The 16974-nt window shown below is 51.7% G+C and overlaps 1 protein-coding gene across 1 annotated transcript in view; it reads left to right on the top strand.

Annotated features, from left to right (window-relative positions):
* INPP5D (inositol polyphosphate-5-phosphatase D) overlaps window positions 1-12617 on the top strand; it is a 137098-nt gene extending 124481 nt beyond the window's left edge. Inside the window, exons 23-27 of the mRNA XM_061412651.1 lie at window positions 1910-2059; window positions 4177-4273; window positions 4871-5137; window positions 9424-10045; window positions 11409-12617. Coding sequence (XP_061268635.1) covers window positions 1910-2059; window positions 4177-4273; window positions 4871-5137; window positions 9424-10045; window positions 11409-11411 — 1139 coding nt within the window. The 3' untranslated portion in view covers window positions 11412-12617. The remainder of the gene's footprint in view (window positions 1-1909; window positions 2060-4176; window positions 4274-4870; window positions 5138-9423; window positions 10046-11408) is intronic.
* The last annotated feature ends 4357 nt before the right edge of the window (window positions 12618-16974 follow it).

A 16974-nucleotide genomic window follows, 5' to 3' on the forward strand; every position in this document is an offset into this window, starting at 1 on the left:
GCAGTCTCGTATTTATTTGCTTTCACACTCCAGCGTTCATCCACAGGCACATAGATTTCTACATGAATAATTACCACAAAGACACCCGTTATCGTCTGCTTTCCTCACCTAGTGTCAGATAAGACACATTTTCCATGATCCTCCAACCCAGCCTTCATGACAGTTGCCTCTAATGGTTTCATAATATTCCATGAACTTACTATATCTTCATTTTTTGGTCATCTTTCAATCTTTTTATATCCTCATTGTTAAAACTGTTCCTTACTACCACTGTTGAGGCTCAGCTGATTATTTTTGTTAGTGTTATCAGTAATGCTCAAATGGAGCTCTTTGTGGACGTTTTTATTTTTTATTAAACTACAGTTGGTTTACAATGTGTTAGTTTCTGGTGTACAGCAAGTTGATGCAGATATGTATTATATATCGTGTCATGTTGTTTTCCATTATGATTTATTATAGGAGATTGAATGTATCTCCCTGTGTTATACAGTAGGACTCTGCTATTTATTTTATATGTAGTGGTCTTATCTGCTGATCCCAAACTCCTAGTTTATCCCCCCCATGCTTCCTTTCCACTTGGGTAAGCAGGAGTTTGTTTTCTATGTCTGCAAGTCTGCTTCTGTTCTGTAAATATGCTGAACAACACTTAGATTCCATATGTAAGTGATATCGTATGATATTTGTCTCTGACTTACTTCACTCAGTATGAGAAGCTCTAGGCCCATCCCTGCTGCCTCAAATGGCATTATTTCTTTTTCTTGCAGCTAATATGCCATTGTGTATGTACACCACATTCACCTGTTAGTGGACATTTAGGCTGCTTCTATGTTGTGGCTACTGTAAATAGTGCTACTATGAACACAGAGGTGAATGTATCTTTTTGAATTAGAGTTTTCTCCTTTTCTCCAGATATATGAGCAGGAATGGGATTGCTTCTATTTTTAGTTTGTTTGGTTTTTTTTTTGTAAGGAAATGCCATACTGTTTTCTACAGCGGCCACACCTATTCACATTCCCACCAAGAGTGGACGAGGGTTGCCTTTTCTTCTTTGTGGACATTTTTCAATCTCCTTTGGCTACATTGATCCTTTTGGATCATCTCTTTAGGACAAGCTCCCATGTTTCCTGGCTAAAGCAATGTGTACATGTGTTTCTGATTCTTGGCCCTTGTCATCAAACTGATGGCTGTGAAGGCTCCTTCTTGCCTTGTTGACCTTCTCATGTCCAGGTGTACGGGTCTTCCCAGATCCTTACTGGCACTGTTCTTTGCTTCCTTCTTTTGCTAGTTTCATGTCTGTGAGAGAGTCCCTTAAGTGCTGCCTTAATTTGCATTTTTGATGACTCAGAAGACTGAACTGGTTTCCATTTAGAGTAATGAAATTAACCAGCTACATTTCTCTTTTTGTAGAAAATGTCTGTGGGGTACTCTGCCCATTACTCTGCTGGAGATTTGATTTTTGAGGCGTTCAGATAAAATATCCTCTCTGAAGCTGGCTGCAGCGAATGGCCTCAGTCAGTCCTCTTCCCATTTAAAAAAAATTCTTCTATGCAGAAGTTTTAAACTCTTATATCCTCTTATCTGTCAGCCTTGTTTTGTCATTTCTCACACTGCTTCAAACCTTGGGAGGTTATCCTTCTCTCCAGCAATCAAATTAGTATTTAATTCTGGTTTTCTGCTGGATTTTCTATGATTTAATTTCTTGCATCCACTAATCTGCATGGAGTTCACTGAAGGTTTGAGCTGTTTTCCCCAAATTGCTGAGCAGTTGTTCTGAAAGGTTAGTCCCATAATCCCTGCCTTGGCCACTGCAGCTCTGGGAGGGGGACTAAATCTCCAGGACAAATGCATGGTGTTTCTCCAGTGAAATGAGGGGGTCTTGACCTGACTACTGTCCCCCGCACCTCCTCAGGTGAGGGCTGCATCGCTCTACGGTTAGAAGCCACGGAAACTCAGCTCCCCATCTACACACCTCTCACCCACCACGGAGAGATGACCGGTCACTTCCGGGGGAACATTAAGCTGCAGACTTCCCAGGGCAAGATGAGGGAGAAGCTCTACGGTAAGTGGACATGCCCCCTCCTCTGCTCCCTCCTCGGCACCGCTGGGCGGGGAACAGGCATGGAATATTCTGTCTGCTGAGGCCTCAAGACGAAAATCCAGCCTTGGAGGGGGCCTCAGAGACAATCTGGCCCAACCCTCCATAGGTTCAAGAATTTCCCTACAGAACCGCAACTGTCCACAGCCTCAGATCACCCTTCCCCGACCCCAGTCAACTCACATCTCTAAAGAGGTGAAGCGTGTGGCTTTCCCAGGTCCTCTGCTCTCCTGTGAGCCTTCCGGGCCTTGTAACTCAACACCTCCACCGGGAGGACCAGCGTTGCGCACAGACCTGCTGATTACTCACAGTCTCTTTCCTGGCTGAGGGGCGAGGGAGATTGAAACCACGGCTGCAGTTGAGATTCGAATTTCCCACGTGGTTCCTGTTCTTCCTTGTGGCCACGTGGTGCGCACTCATATATACACACACGCCCGCGTATGTGCCTACAGCTCGCCCTCCTGGTACCCACCCTGGGCTTCTTGGTATCACCTACCCTTGGTATCACCTTCATGCACCGCGTGCACCTGGAAGCCCCACTCTCATCCTGAGCACATTTCTTTGGCCCTTCCTGATCCTAGTCGCAGCCACCCTCCGTGGCCTTCTCTTGCCAGGCAGAGTCCCCTAGCACTTCTTTGAACTTGAACTCAATCTTATTCTCCCCCTAATTTGCCACTTGCTTACTTTGGCTGGCCATCTGCTGCTGCTGCTGCTAAGTCGCTTCAGTCGTGTCCGACTCTGTGCGACCCCATAGACAGCAGCCCACCAGGCTCCTGCACAGTAAGTGTGTACCTGATTCATCTCGAAACCACCACCCGCCCCCCACTCCAGTCTGTAGAAAAACTATCTTCCACGAAACCGGTCGCTAGTGCCAAAAAGGCTGGGGGCTGCTGCATTAGGCAAGTTCAGACGTCGCATCTCGGAGAGGAGAACTGTCACAGCTTCACTGTGAGACTACTGAAATGTGGTCAAGAGACCTAGTAACATAAAGAGAACACAAGGAAGATGCGAATTTGTAATTTTCTCTGAACCCTGCATACATTTTTTGAAACCTGGAAATTAATACGTGTCCTTCTCAATGGTATCCATCCCATTAAAACCTCCCTGCTTGAAATAATAAATGATTTGAGAGGCACAGAGCTGCTCAAACTATGTTAATCAAGTCTGTCTTCCTTCTCAGACAATAGATCTTTCCCTTTTCCTCTTCGCTTTAATTCTTCCTCAAAAGTGCTCAAATAACAGTGTCTAAAATGAGTCAGGCTTTCATTTTATACTTGATGCATGAAACGATCATCTATTAAATGCCACCTCATTTCTCTGTCACAATAGCTCCGAGAGCAAGGTCTTGTCCTTGGTTGATAGATAGGGAAACTAAGGCACGGAGAGGTTAAGTGTTTGGCTGAAGGTCACAAGCTGAGCCAAGTGGCTGGTCCAGGGTGAAAGTGCAGGTTCAGCCCCTGCTAAGCATCCGTAAGTTTGTAAACGTGATGGGGTCCTGCCGCTCACATGAACAGCGAGACAGCAGGACTTGTGCATGTGAACAGTCTGGCAGCCCCTGGTCGTGGAAGGCTCTGGGCATCGAGGGTGCAGCCTCCTGTGCGTGTGCCTCCTGGCTCTGCCTTTGGGAGCTGCTTTCTCTTGCAGGATCTGGACCTGAGGGGGACCTGGCACCCCTGCAGCCACAACCAGAGTCGGTTATGAAGATGGGGTCCCAGTTCCCCATTAAGCTTGTGAACAGGCTGGCTCTGGGCACTGAGTGCTCTTGCAGCACTACCTTGTTGTATTTCTTTTATTCAGATTTGCCAAAAAATAGCTGCCTGCATTGTCCCTCGCTGACACCACCGAGCTGGAGATGTTGCAGGAAATGACAACTCTGGGTCATACATGCCCACTCTCCCAGCCCTGGTGCTGTGCAGGCATAACTGATCGACCACCAAACACACACGAGGTCTCAGAATCTGCCCTCAGGCAGCCAGTATTCACTCTCCAGCTTCAGCACGCCAGTGGACACCTCTGAGCCATCCTGGCCCAAACCCTGGGGGCTGCCCCTCACAAGGTCTTTCCCGGCCCCTTTCTTGCAGACTTTGTGAAGACGGAGCGGGATGAATCCAGTGGACCCAAGTCCCTGAAAAGCCTTACCAGCCATGACCCCATGAAGCAGTGGGAACCTGCCAACAGGTAGATTGGGGGCCTGGAGAGTGGGTAAGAGCCAGGACTTCACTGCAAACTAGCCTGGCTTTACAGACCCAGGATGGGGAGTGGGGAAGTGGAAGAGAGAGAGAGCAAGGACTCACAGGGAAAGAAAGTGCCAGCCACAAGAGGCCTGTCCTGCTTCCAGCTCCGAGGCTTCTGACCGCAAACCCCAGGCTCAGGGGAGGTTGGTGTGAATGCGACAAGGCCAGGGAGATTCTTCTGCATTGCAAAGTTCAGTTCAGCCAACACTGAGTACCTCCATGTGTCAGGTTCTAGAGAAACCAAGGCACGTTAAGTGCAGTCCCTGCCTTGGGAAGGCATAGCCTACTAGAAAGACGCCCACTCCAGGAGGAAGCAGCTATAGAGATGATCGCACGGGACAGGTGTCGTATTTCCTGAGGACCAAGGACATTAGCAGATGTGGCTCCAGAGCTAAAAGCCCCAGCCTGTTCTAAGGGGGAAAGTCACCGGGGTTGGGGAGAGCCTGAGGAGCCCCGACGGACACCAAAAGACACTGTCCTCAGACCAGTGCTGCCCCAGAGGAGCTGTGAGGTGTAACTGTGTCCCCCCTTCCCCCCGCAGGGTCCCTCCATGCAGTAGCTCCAGTATCACAGAAATCATCAACCCCAGCTACATGGGGGTGGGGAACTTTGGGCACTTGAAGCAGACCCTGTCCCCCGACCAGCAGCCCACCGCCTGGAGCTACGACCCGCCACTCAAGGATTCCACCCTGGGGCCTGGAAGGGGAGAGAGCCCCCCGACGCCACCCTCCCAACCACCCGTATCACCCAAGAAGTTTACATCATCAACAGCAACCCGGGGCCCCTGCCTTAGGACACAGGAGTCAAGGTGAGTGTCCTCTCACCATGACCTCACCCTTCCCTGGCTTTTCACAGCCAGGAAGCCTGGGCCTCGAATAGAAGGGTGGGGCTGTGTGTCCCACTTTGGTCACTGACTCACCCTCAGGGCCTAGAACACAGGAGTTTCTTGAGAAATGCAGGTGGAATCTCCAGTTGCTACCCTATTGGTGTTTTTTTAATATTCATTTATTTGGCTGTGCCAGGTCTTAGCTGGGGCACACTGGATCTTTGGTTGTGGCATGCAAACTTAGTGGGATCTAGTCTCCTGACCTGGGCTCGAACCTCGGCTCCCTATACTGGGAGTGTGGAGTCTTGGCCACTGGACTACCAGGGAAGTCCCTGGAAAGTTTTTTTAAAACATGGAGAAAAAAATTTAAACATACTGCCAAAGAAAAACACAGTCCTGTAAAAACAACCTTCATTGAAAAATACGGTTCTATAAGCAGTAAATGCCTGTCAACCTCCCACTCCCGGGAGGGCCCTGCAGAACAGAGACGGGAATCTCCATGTAGGAGTCCCTCCCCAGCTCCCAGTTCCTCAGTCTCCTCTCAACCACGGTGTTTCCTGGTCTCAGGTGCAACTGTCCCTTCTGTCCTGTTGAGACCAATTCAAACAAGCAGCAGCTGGGACTGGGAATTCCCAAGAGGAGGAGAGCAGTCAGGCCACAGAGGGAGAAGGGGGTTTGGCCGTGAAACTTCGGGAAAAACCCAGTGGTTAGAGAAGGCTAGCCTGCATCTAGAATTGGTCCAGGCAGCACATGCCCGGAGGTTGGGAGCCTGGGAGGAGCCCACACAGCCGCTGCCTTGAGCAAGCAAACCCACACGTTTGCCAGGCTCCAGAGCCCTCCAGGTTTCCCGTAACCACAGGGTGTCGGAAATTAAAAGTGCAGACCTTAACTAACAATGACTGAAGATGTGCAAAGTATCGTCAGCATAGGCTTCCTTTGGGGGTTGCCGGTACCGTTTATGATGTCTTCGGGGGGGCCACTCTGGGTCTGTCTTCCCCTCTCTTAAGGTCCCACGTTCCTCTTGGCATTTTCTGTCGTGAATTCAGAGTCAGGGAAGAGCGTGCTATAGAACATGTTTCCTCTTATCTCCTGCCACTCCCAACACTCTCACCGGGCCTGGCTGGAGTTTCCTCTGGCTTGAAGGGCAGTTTATAACTCTCTTAAGTTTTGTTCTCTTAAAAAAAAGAAACTGGGCAGATGAATGGAAGGATGGAAGGGACAGAAGGAAGGAGGATGGGACCGGACAGGGCAGGCTCAGCTTTGTCTCTATACCTCTAGTTTTCAGACTTTGTTGATAACATCATGGACTCTAGTCTTTCCGTAAGAAAACCAGAAGGAGAAGCAGCCGAGGTTCCTCTCCGGGAAAAATGAGAACAAAAGCCATGGTATGGCGGGTCCTGAGGCGCCTCTTTGGCAAAGGTCGTCTCTTTGGCAACCCCAGGAAACAGAGTTAGGAACAACCACAGTGAACAGGGGGGTTGTTCAAGTGAAATGTTGTTAAGTTCCCAAAGCAAATGTCTCTTTGTGCTAACCTAAACACAGCACAAGTTCAAGTTCAAGCACACATCTGGGCACACGTTGGCCAGCAGTTCCCTCCTGTTTTATAGGTGACAGCTTCAGAAAGGGGACATCGTAGATACAGGGTGGGGTGGGTGCTTCTCAGCAATTGGTACTTCTCAGCAAGGAGGTGATTGGAGGCAAGACGCTGGGGGCTCCCATGCCTGCCTGCAGTCCTCTTGCTGCTCCTGAGCCCCAACTCGGCCTGAGAGATGGTTATGGGAAAAGGGGTGTCCCAGTCCTCCCAACACTGCACAGCAACCAAGCAGAATGACCAGCTGTCCCAGTCTGCCCAACACTGTCCCCTTCTTTTGCACCAGGAATCCCACATCCCAAGAAACACCTCAAGTCCTGGGCAAACCCGGACAACTGGTCACCCTGGACCGAAGTCATGTGGTTAGAAAGGGGGCTTTCCTTGAGAGTCACAGACTTAGAAAATGAACTTATGGTTGCCAGAGGGAAGGGACAGTTAGAGAATTTGGGGTGGACACGAACACACTGCTACATTCAAAATGGATAACCAACAAGGACCTACAGTATGGCACAGGGAACTCTGCTCAATGTTATGTGGCAGCCTGGTTGGGAAAGGAGTTTCAGGGAGAATGGATACATATGTATGTATAGCTAAGTCCCTTTGCTGTCCACCTGAAACTTTCACAGCATTGTTAATCAGCTATATCCCAATACAAAATAAAAAGTTTAAACAGAAAAAAAGAGACAAAGAAGGCTCTTCTCAGACCTTGCTTGGTGCTTTGCTCCTTTAGAAAAGAACAGACTCCGGATTTGAGGAGTGAAGTCATTTGGCCCCAAGAACCCACTCTGTACCCTGAGGATGGGCTGGCTGATTCCACAGCTGTGGCTACTATGGGAGCTGCTTCCTTGTGACTTCCCATCAAGGAAATAAGACTTTTTAAAAGCAGTCTTCCCCAGTCTCCCTGCCCCCAGCAAGCAGAAGCCCCCTCCTTGAGGGAAGCTTGCCTTGCCTGCCCATCTTTGCAATCAGCAAAATGCTTGCATCCACACCCTAACTCTCTGCAAGCAGGAGCCTTCCTATCTCATCACTAGAGCAAGCTTCAGGCAGCAGGCCATGCACCTTTCTTTTCTCCTTCTGGCCTCTTCATCCGAAACTTCAGGTGAAGTTTCACCCAATGCTGCTTTCCCTTTCTGCCCCTTCCTCCCCAGGCTAACTCAGAGCAGAGGTCTTTGGGGGTCCAGAGCAGGTGCCGAGGATGGCCCAGAGGGGAGGAGCGGCCTTCTGCTTAGGCAACTGCTTCCAGGTCTTTCCAAAAAGTAATGAGCGACAGCCCAATTCTCCGTGTCCCCAAACCCCACCTTGTCTCACTGGCCCCAGTGAGAGGATGGCATCTCGCCTCTGTCCTTTGCCCACTCCTCCTCCCTAAAGAGTCCATTAGCTGAGGCTGTTCAGAAACCTCTGAGCAGCGTTGCAGCACATGCTCCATCAGTATGAGGCATCACGGCCTGACCGGTTCAGTGCGTTTTCCAAGGGGACCCACATTTTGTTCTCAATAGCTTCCTCATTTTTGAAGAACCCAGAACACACCCCTGGGAGATCACGCCACTGGCCAGAAAGCAAAATGTGTCCCCATTCCTGGTTCTCCTAGTTCGCTCAGCAGGAAACCACCTCCAGCAAGAGTAGAAGTAAATCAGGAAACACAAAGGAAGCTCTCACCTGCCCTGGGGACAGCGTGGACCTCCTTCTCGGTCCAGAAATCAGACAGGCCTGTTCTTGCTACTGGCTTGTTTCCTGGCGCATCTCTAGGTGGCTTCTAATTTTCAGCACGAACACCACTGTTTCCTTCTCACTCTGAATGAGGCACAAAGGAAGCCCCGCTCACCAGGAGCCCTCGGGGAGAGGGCTTTATGCAGAGGAAAGGACACCGTGTTAATAGGAGCTGTGGGTCCCGTGAGCACCGATGTCGTCTGGTTCCCATCCATCGCCTGCGCGAGGGGCAGCATCTCACACTTGGGGGCCTTCCATGCTTCTGTTAAACCGAGCTTCTGAACTTGGGACCCTCCAGTAGCACAGGCTTCTGTTCCTCTGTGGCTCAGAGCAGAATTCGCTCATCCCCCTTGCTTAGTGATGCTCTGGTGTGGACAGTTTCTATGGTGGAAAATGTCCAAGGAAAGGTGGAGGTTACCTCTGAGACCATCAACGTAAGAGGAAGAGGAAGAGTTCCTTCTCTTGTCTCTAATCACAGTGGAATTCACATAACATAAAATGAAGCCTAACATTTTTCCAGGAGAAGGCAATGGCACCCCACTCCAGTACTCTTGCCTGGAAAAATCCCATGGACAGAGGAGCCTGGCGGGCTGCAGTCCATGGGGTCGCTAAGAGTCGGACACGACTGAGCGACTTCACTTTCACTTTTCACTTTCATGCGTTGGAGAAGGAAATGGCAACCCACTCCGGTGTTCTTGCCTGGAGAATCCCAGGGACGGGGGAGCCTGGTGGGCTGCCCTCTATGGGGTCGCACAGAGTCGGACACGACTGAAGCGACTTAGCAGCAGCAGCAGCAACATTTTTCCAGTGAACAACTAGGTGGCATTGAGTGCCTTCACTGTGTTAAGGCAACCACCACCTCGATCTAGTTCGAAAGGTCTTTATCACCCCCAAAGGAAACTCCGCAGGCATTCAGCAGTCATTCCGCATCTGTGTTTCTTCCCTGTGTGTCTTCTTTCTCACGCTCCAGGCCCAGCGATGTGGTGAAGAGTGTGGCGGAACCTTCGCCTCCCGAGGAGCTGCAGCTGACTAAGCCCGAGATGTTTGAGAACCCCCTGTACGGGTCTGTGAGCGCATTCCCGAAGCCGGCTCCCAGGAAAGAGCAGGAGTCCCCAAAGATGCTGAGGAAGGAGCCCCCGCCCTGCCCGGACCCGGGCATCATGTCACCCAGCATCCTTCTCTCCAAAGCCCAGGAAGCAGAGGGCAGCAAGGGGACCGGCAAGCCGGTGCCCCCGCCAGCCCCCTTCCTCAGCCCCACGCCCCGGGTCCGCTCCTTCACCTGCTCCACCTCCGAGGGCCGCCCGCCGGGCGGGGACAAGAGCCAAGGGAAGCCCAAGGCCCCGGCCGGCTCGCAGGTCCCGGTCCCCGTGCCGGTCCCGGTGCCGGTCAAGAGGCCCATCAAGCCTTCCAGATCGGAACTCAGCCAGCAGCCCCTGCCCGCCCAGGGGCAGCGGCCGCCCCTCCCGGTCAAGAGCCCGGCCGTCCTGCACCTGCAGCACTCCAAGAGCCGCGACTACCGCGACAACGCCGAGCTGCCTCACCACTCCAAGCACCGGCCGGAGGACGCGCCGCTCAGCCGGACCGCCATGCAGGTGCGCTCTGGGAGCGGGCAGGCGGGTGCGCATGCGCGGGTGTGCACTACAGGTGCACGTGGGTGCATGGGAGTGCTACCCAGCCATGTCGGGAGTATGCTCGGTGCACCTGTGTGGGCGGTGCCTGCGTGGTCGGAGGGTGCCTGTGTGTGCATGCGTCTGCTAGAACCCACCAGGCTAGGAACCGTGCTCTGGTGCATGTGGGCCCTCATCCATGGCCATGTATGCGATAGACCAACCCTACCCAGGAGTGGGTTCCGAGAAACCCTGCCCTGGGAACTGCAAAGGAGAAAGGAGGTGAAGACAGGATTCGAACCCAGCCTATACCCAAAAATCCCTGCTCCTACAGTTGAAAGGTTAAAGGAGGGGCTGTGGGTAAACTGAGTCCTCTATGTCAGGCCCAGAAGAATCAATTCAGTCACTCAGTCCTGTCTGACTCTTTGCCACCCCTTGGACTGCAGCATGCCAGGCTTCCCTGTGCATCACCAATTCCTGGAGCTTGCTCAAATTCATGTCCATTGAGTTGGTGATGCCATCCAACCATCTCATCCTCTGTCATCCCCTTCTCCTCCTGCCCTCAATCTTTCCCAGCATCAAGGTCTTTTCTAGTAAGTCAGTTCTTTGCATCAGGTGGCCAAAGTATTGGAGTTTCAGCTTCAGCATCAGTCCTTCCAATGAATATTCGGGACTGATTTCCATTAGGATGGACTGGTTGGATCTCCTTGCAGTCCAAGGGACTCTAAAGAGTCTTCTCCAACACCACAGAAGAATAAGGCTTCATAAATATAAAAGAGCCCAGATCATTTCTATTTCATCATCATCATTAGTGTTAGTTCTTTAAAATTTCCTAGCGCTCTAGAGACTTCATACTCAATGTCCTCTTCCTTCCTAGAAACAGATTTCTTTTTCAGCAAAACAAATAATGGTTAAGAGCAGATTCTGGTGCCAGACTGTCCTGGGTTTGAATCCCAGCTCTCTCCCCTACCCCAGTCTCTGATGCTGGGCCTTGGGCCTCAGTTTGTGCATCAGTCAGTGGATGAGCAATCAGTGGAACCTGCCTCATAGGTTTATAGGGAGGACTAAATTTGGTTATATATCATTGTTGTATGTTACAATTTACATGTAAAGTATGTATTATCTATTACATATTATTTCATATATATTACATATTACTGTGTATGCATATAACATATATACATATGTAATAGATTATGTGTAAGTTCTGAGAACAGTGTGCTGGCCCTCTTCAACACTATGTCAGGGGAAGCCTGCTCTAGCTTGGGGCATGCAAAGACATGGGGACCTTGAGTTAGTTGTGGCCTGGCAATGACGCAGTGCTGAATCTTCTGTTCTTGTCCTGCAGTGAAGCCCCTGGTGAGCCGCCAGTGAGATAGGAGCCCAGAGGAGCAACACGAAGCCACTAGGACCCTCTCCCAGGACCCCTGTTCACTCCTCCTATCCAGCTTCCTGCACAGGGCTTCGTGTTTTTCTGGAGAGGGCCTTGCTTCTGTGTGGTCAGCAAGGCGCACTGGCTGTGAAACCTGATCATCAGTGCTGAAGCTGGAAGAAGCAGCACACCGGATGGGCACCCAACAACCCGCACACCTGGGCCCCCAGCTTGATCTTGGTACTTGGGACCCAAGAGCCTTGTTCCGGCTAGCATTTTGAAGAAAGGAACTAGAGTGCTAATTCCTGGGTGGAGATACTAGTAATAATAATATTAATAATAATAATGGCTACATGTGTGGAGCACTCAGCACCTGCCAGGTACTGTGCTAAGTGCTTTATGAACATTACAAGTTGAGTCTTCAGTCAACTAAAACCACATTCCCAGACCGCCCCATCCCCTTCCAGTTCAAAACAGTATGTCCTGAGTGGTTTGGACAAAGCATTAAAATTAAGGCCGGTGCCCTCCTGGAGTGAGGAAGGGCTTGGCCTTTAGGAAGCTCTGAGTGTGTGGTTAGTTTGGGGTACAGTGAACCTCGCCTTGTCTAGCTTCAGTGACGCAAACTGCTATAGCTAAAGCCACTGGGATCCAGCTCAACCTGTGTGAACAGGGATCTCTCTGGGTCACCCGAGTTCTTCAGTCAGAAGTAGAAGGAAAATCAATTCCTGCTCTCCAGTAAAGAGATTCGGCTTCAGCCCAGACTGGCGATGCCAGGCTTGTACCAAGTCCCCCGCGCCCTCCTCCAGGTGGGCAGGCACCGCTAGGCCATGGAATGAGCCACGCCCTGAGCCTTATCTCATCGAGGTGACGGAAAAGTCTTTGCTGTTCCTTAGTCGCTGCAGAAAACCAGCTTTCCCACTTGGCTGCTGGGGAGGGCGGGCCTCTTGGTTCCTAGCCCTCAAAGCAGTCTTTTCTTTCTGAATTCTATGGCTTTTGGCCCTGCTTCCTTGGTTACTAGGAGAATGGACTGGTGACGTTTTTGTGTGTCTGTTGCTTTTTGACGTAATGAAATTAATGTAGGAAACCAAATCCAGAAGTGAGTGTGAGTTCAGGACGGGTACGCATCTCACATCCCCACATGTGTCAGTCTGCATGACCAATAAATTGTGCTTTTCTCAGCTCCCATCTGTGTGGCATTTTTTCCTGACGTTCAGCCACAGACGGGCTTCTAGGCTGTCGGAGCTGCTGAGCAGCCGCCCAGGGAGGGGTGGTTATGGAAGTTTGCAGTGGAGATGGGCCAGCATTGTCCTGACAGAGGGGACTCTGTAGAAAGGGTTTGAAGTTGGCCAAGGACCAGGAGGCTTCCCTGGTGGCTCAGTGGTAAAAAAAAAACAATCTGCCTGCCAATGCAGGAGATGCAGGTTTAATCCCTGGGTTGGGAAGATCCCCTGGAGGAGGGCACAGCAACCCACTCCAGTATTCTTGCCTGGAGAATCCCAGGGACAGAGGAGCCTGCCCAGCTACAGTCCTGCTAAGTCACTTCAGTCGTGTCCAACTCTGTGAGACCCCATAGACGGCAGCCCACCATGCTCCCCTGTCCCTGGGATTCTCCAGGCGAGAACACTAGAATGGGTTGCCATTTCCTTCTCCAATGCATGAAAGTGAAAGGTGAAACCGAAGTCGCATGGACCGCAGCCCACCAGGCTCCTCCATCCATGGGATTCTCCAGGCAAGAGCACTGGAGTAGGGTGCCATCACCACGAGGTCGCAAAGAGTTGGACATGACTGAGCAACTGAACAACAAGAAGGACCAGGATTCGCTGGAGATGGCACATGTCTTTGCCGGACTCCAGGGATGCCCTGCAGCCCCCAGTTCCTCCTGGCTTTTGTGAGTGTTCATTGCTGAGCTCCAGAGACAGTAAACAAATGAAAACAATCTGCCAGGTCACAGGCTCCCACCTGCAGGAGCAGTTTGCGCCGTTCATGGGTCAGGGAGCAGTGCCCAGCTCAGAGGGCCAGCGTGGGTGCTGCCTGGACCCACCTCTACCTGGAATGGACATCCACCTCACCATTTCTGCGGGCTCCCAGAAGTGACTCTAGGAGCAGCTGTGGTCTGAGTTCTGGCACCCTGAGTAGGCTCAGTGTTTCCCCCACCACTGCCCCAAGCTCCAATACCAGTTGCCTCTGCACCAAACAGGACTTTGACTGCAAGCTGACGGACAGTGGGGCCCTCTCTAATGCCTAAAACTGGAAACTGTAAAAGGACCCCTTCAGGGTCCCTGTCCACCTTTCTCCCCAGGCTTGGGTCCACCACCATCTCTTGGGGCCAGATTTCTCCCCCATGTCTGCTTGCTTCCCACCCTGGGCCTCACAGAGTTCCTGTTCAATAAATAGCAGGATGAGAGGGAAACCCAGAGATTCCCACCTCTTTATCACCTAAAGTGATTTACCTCTGGGTGGTTTTAGCCGTTCTTCACCAAGCTCCCTAACCAAGGAGGTGGACTAAACAAGCTTTCCTCACAAAGGCGTTCCCTGCCCCTACGGTGAATTCTGTGTTCCCTGGGGTTACAGAAGCGGCTGCAGTCACTTTTTTTTTTTTTTTAGAAGCATTTTTTGCTTCATTGCGTGACAGGAAAGCTGGTTGGAAGCAGCGGATCTGATGGCCACAGGAGGTGTTGAGATCGCGAAGGTCTCTCTCCCTCAGCAGCGTGCGCCCGGCGTCTCCACCCGCAATATGGCGGCCGTGGCGCCCAGTGTCGGGGTCGGCTGTGCCGCTCCTCCTCCCTGGGCTGCCGTTCTTTTTCCATGCCATTTTTTTTTCTCCCCACCCCATAGGAGGGAAATGAGTGAGTCATTCAGAAAAGCTCTCCCCCACAGCTAGCTTCTCTATCCCAGCCTACAGGGTCTCTCATCGCATGTCCTTAAAATAGCTTCTTTCTCTGGCGGACTAATTTCCATGGAGATCCAGCGATCTGGAGGCCTAGAAGCATTCTGCAGGGCAGTGAGCTGGGCTCAAGCCTTCACTTCAGCAGGAGACCCTTTGTGATGCAAATCTGTTGTCTCATCCACCCCCCCACCTCAGACAACACCCCCACCCCCACCCTGCCAGCTTCCTTTCTGGGAAACCTACACCGCGTGGGGGAACAGCCCCGGCAGGTAGAGTCCAGGCGCGGTCTCCTTTCCCCGCAGCTCCCAGCGTTCCACCATCACTGGGCTGGGCTGGAAGTGGTTCTACACCAGGTGTGAAGGCTCGCGGTCTTCCCTCAACCACACGTTAAGGGCATGTGCTGGGCCTTAGGCTCAGCGCGCTGATCAAGGGGGACCACCTCAAGGAGGGCTGGTATGTACTGTGGGCCGTGGAGTCGGAAGGAATGAGGTTTAAGTATCTTTGTCTTTCGTTTCCTAAATATGTGATCTTGGACCAAACAGCATTTCTGAGCCTCAGTCTCCTCATCTGTAGAATGGGCAGAAGGAGCCTTGGGCGAAGTGTGGCTGTGCGGATTCAGTGAGCAGGCGTCTGCACCTGGCACGTCATAGGTGTCCGGTGAGGTGAGCCTGTTAGTCCCTCTTCCTAGGGGACAAAATGGTGTGGGAGGCCTCTCGAGGGTTCTCCATGCAGAGCAGGAGGAAGAGGTTCAGGCAGTGATGAGGGAGGCCGCTGAGCTGGGGACTGCAGGGGCGTCCCCAAAGGAGGTGGGTAGAGGCCTACCCCGCGTGGGCAAGGATGTCACTAACAAAGAAGGCAGGGAATCAAGGGGCAGGGTGAGCCTGGGCCAGCCTAGAAGATAAGCAGCCTTGAGGCCAGATGGGCTAGCTGAGGCCAGGGGACTGGATGAGGCAGATGGACAAGTTGAGGCCAAGGGGACCGGCTGGGTCATTTTACCTACCAGACGGAGCAGACCTGGGGATATATGGGAGCCCCTGAGCTGGCGCCCGGCCGGACACCACAGCAGTGCAGGTCGGTGCTCCTGGCCATCATCTCGGTCATCCCTCAGCAGCTCTGCGACCTGCGCGGTCCTGGGCCGCTCTGTCCCCTTTGAGACTTGACTCTGACACATCTGCTCCTCCCTCTATCAGCTTCTTCCTGCTTCCCTCGCCTCCGAGGAAATGACTCACAGTCAAAGCTTCACCCTGCAGGGGCTCGAGCAATGACAGGCAGCTGCTCACGTGGGTAGGAAGGTCAAGGGTGAGGAGGTGCCGGCCTGAGAGGTCAGAGGGGGTCCCCCTCAGGGGCTCCCCTGAGCCTGCTCCACCTGAATCTCAGCACCCCACCGGGGACCTCAGCATCTCACATGCCTCACCTCCACCTGGTGTGCAGAGCAGGGGGGCTCCAGGAGGAGTGACCGGGGGACATGCTGGTGGGGCCCCTGAGAAGGAGGGGGGCAAGGCCAAGGCCAAGGCCATCCTCTGCACGTGTGGAATCAGGCTTTAGTGCACGGGATGCAAGTTGAATTTTCATACTTCATGTTGTGCACATCCCCAGAAGTGGTTCATCTCGCTTCAGTTATTTTAAAAGAGCATTCAGTGTATGTGGTGGCTGAGAGCAGACTCTGGGGCTGGACTGCCTAAATGTGCTGAAGCATGTCAGGCTCCACGCGGGCCTGGAGGACTCGAGAGGAATAAGACGATAGCCTCAGCTTCCAGAAGAGGCAGATGCACAAGCCAGAGCGTACATTGCCACGTGTGTGGACAAAAGGCCATGCGATGATTTCCTCCAGGGGTTGCCGGGAGAACGATTTAGGATTAAGTATTTAGAATGATCGCCCCTGTGGTGTGATCTTGGATCTTGATCTTGGAGTCTGGGGCACCCCCAGCCCCACTGCCCACCCACCGTACGACCTTGTCTAAGTACTTAACCTGGCCTCCCTTCTCCATCTGAACAAACAAGAGAATAGTAACAACCTCATGGGGTCCTTGTGAAGATGAAAAGACCCACTTGAGATAAATCATTCTGACTATAGGGACTTCCCTGGTGATCCAGTGGTTAAGACTCTGAGCTTCCACTGCCGAGGACATCAGTTCAATCCCTAGTCATGGGACTAAAATTCCAGATCTTACATGTCGAGTGCAGTGGAGCCAAAAAGATTTTTTACAAAAGGGGACTTCCCTGGAGGTTTTCCCAATGCAAGGGTCACCGGTTCAGTTCCTGGTCAGGGAACTAAGATCCCATGTGTCCCATGCCATAGCCAAAACAATTAAAGAGATGTCATCTTAAAAATAAAATTCGCTCTGAAGATTAAATAAAATTTGTAACAAAAAAAGTCAATGACCCTGAAGGTAAAGAAGAGAATCCTTAAATGCATTCTTTTAAAAAATTCTTATTAAAAAGATAAATAAATAACCCTGGCTGCACATCTACCCTGAGAAAATGTCAGTTGTAATCAATTTGATGATCTGACAAAACCACGTAATTCTTCATGTTTCTGTCTTAGTCTCGGATGCTTCAAAGGTCACTGATGTAGAAGCTGCCCTGAGCATCTCAGAACCCCTCCTCCTGGTGATTCCTTCACTCCTGGCTTTTAGGGCCAGGTCCTGTTTCCAG

This window comes from Bos javanicus, chromosome 3 (genome assembly GCF_032452875.1).
Source record: "Bos javanicus breed banteng chromosome 3, ARS-OSU_banteng_1.0, whole genome shotgun sequence".
Taxonomy (NCBI): domain Eukaryota; kingdom Metazoa; phylum Chordata; class Mammalia; order Artiodactyla; family Bovidae; genus Bos; species Bos javanicus.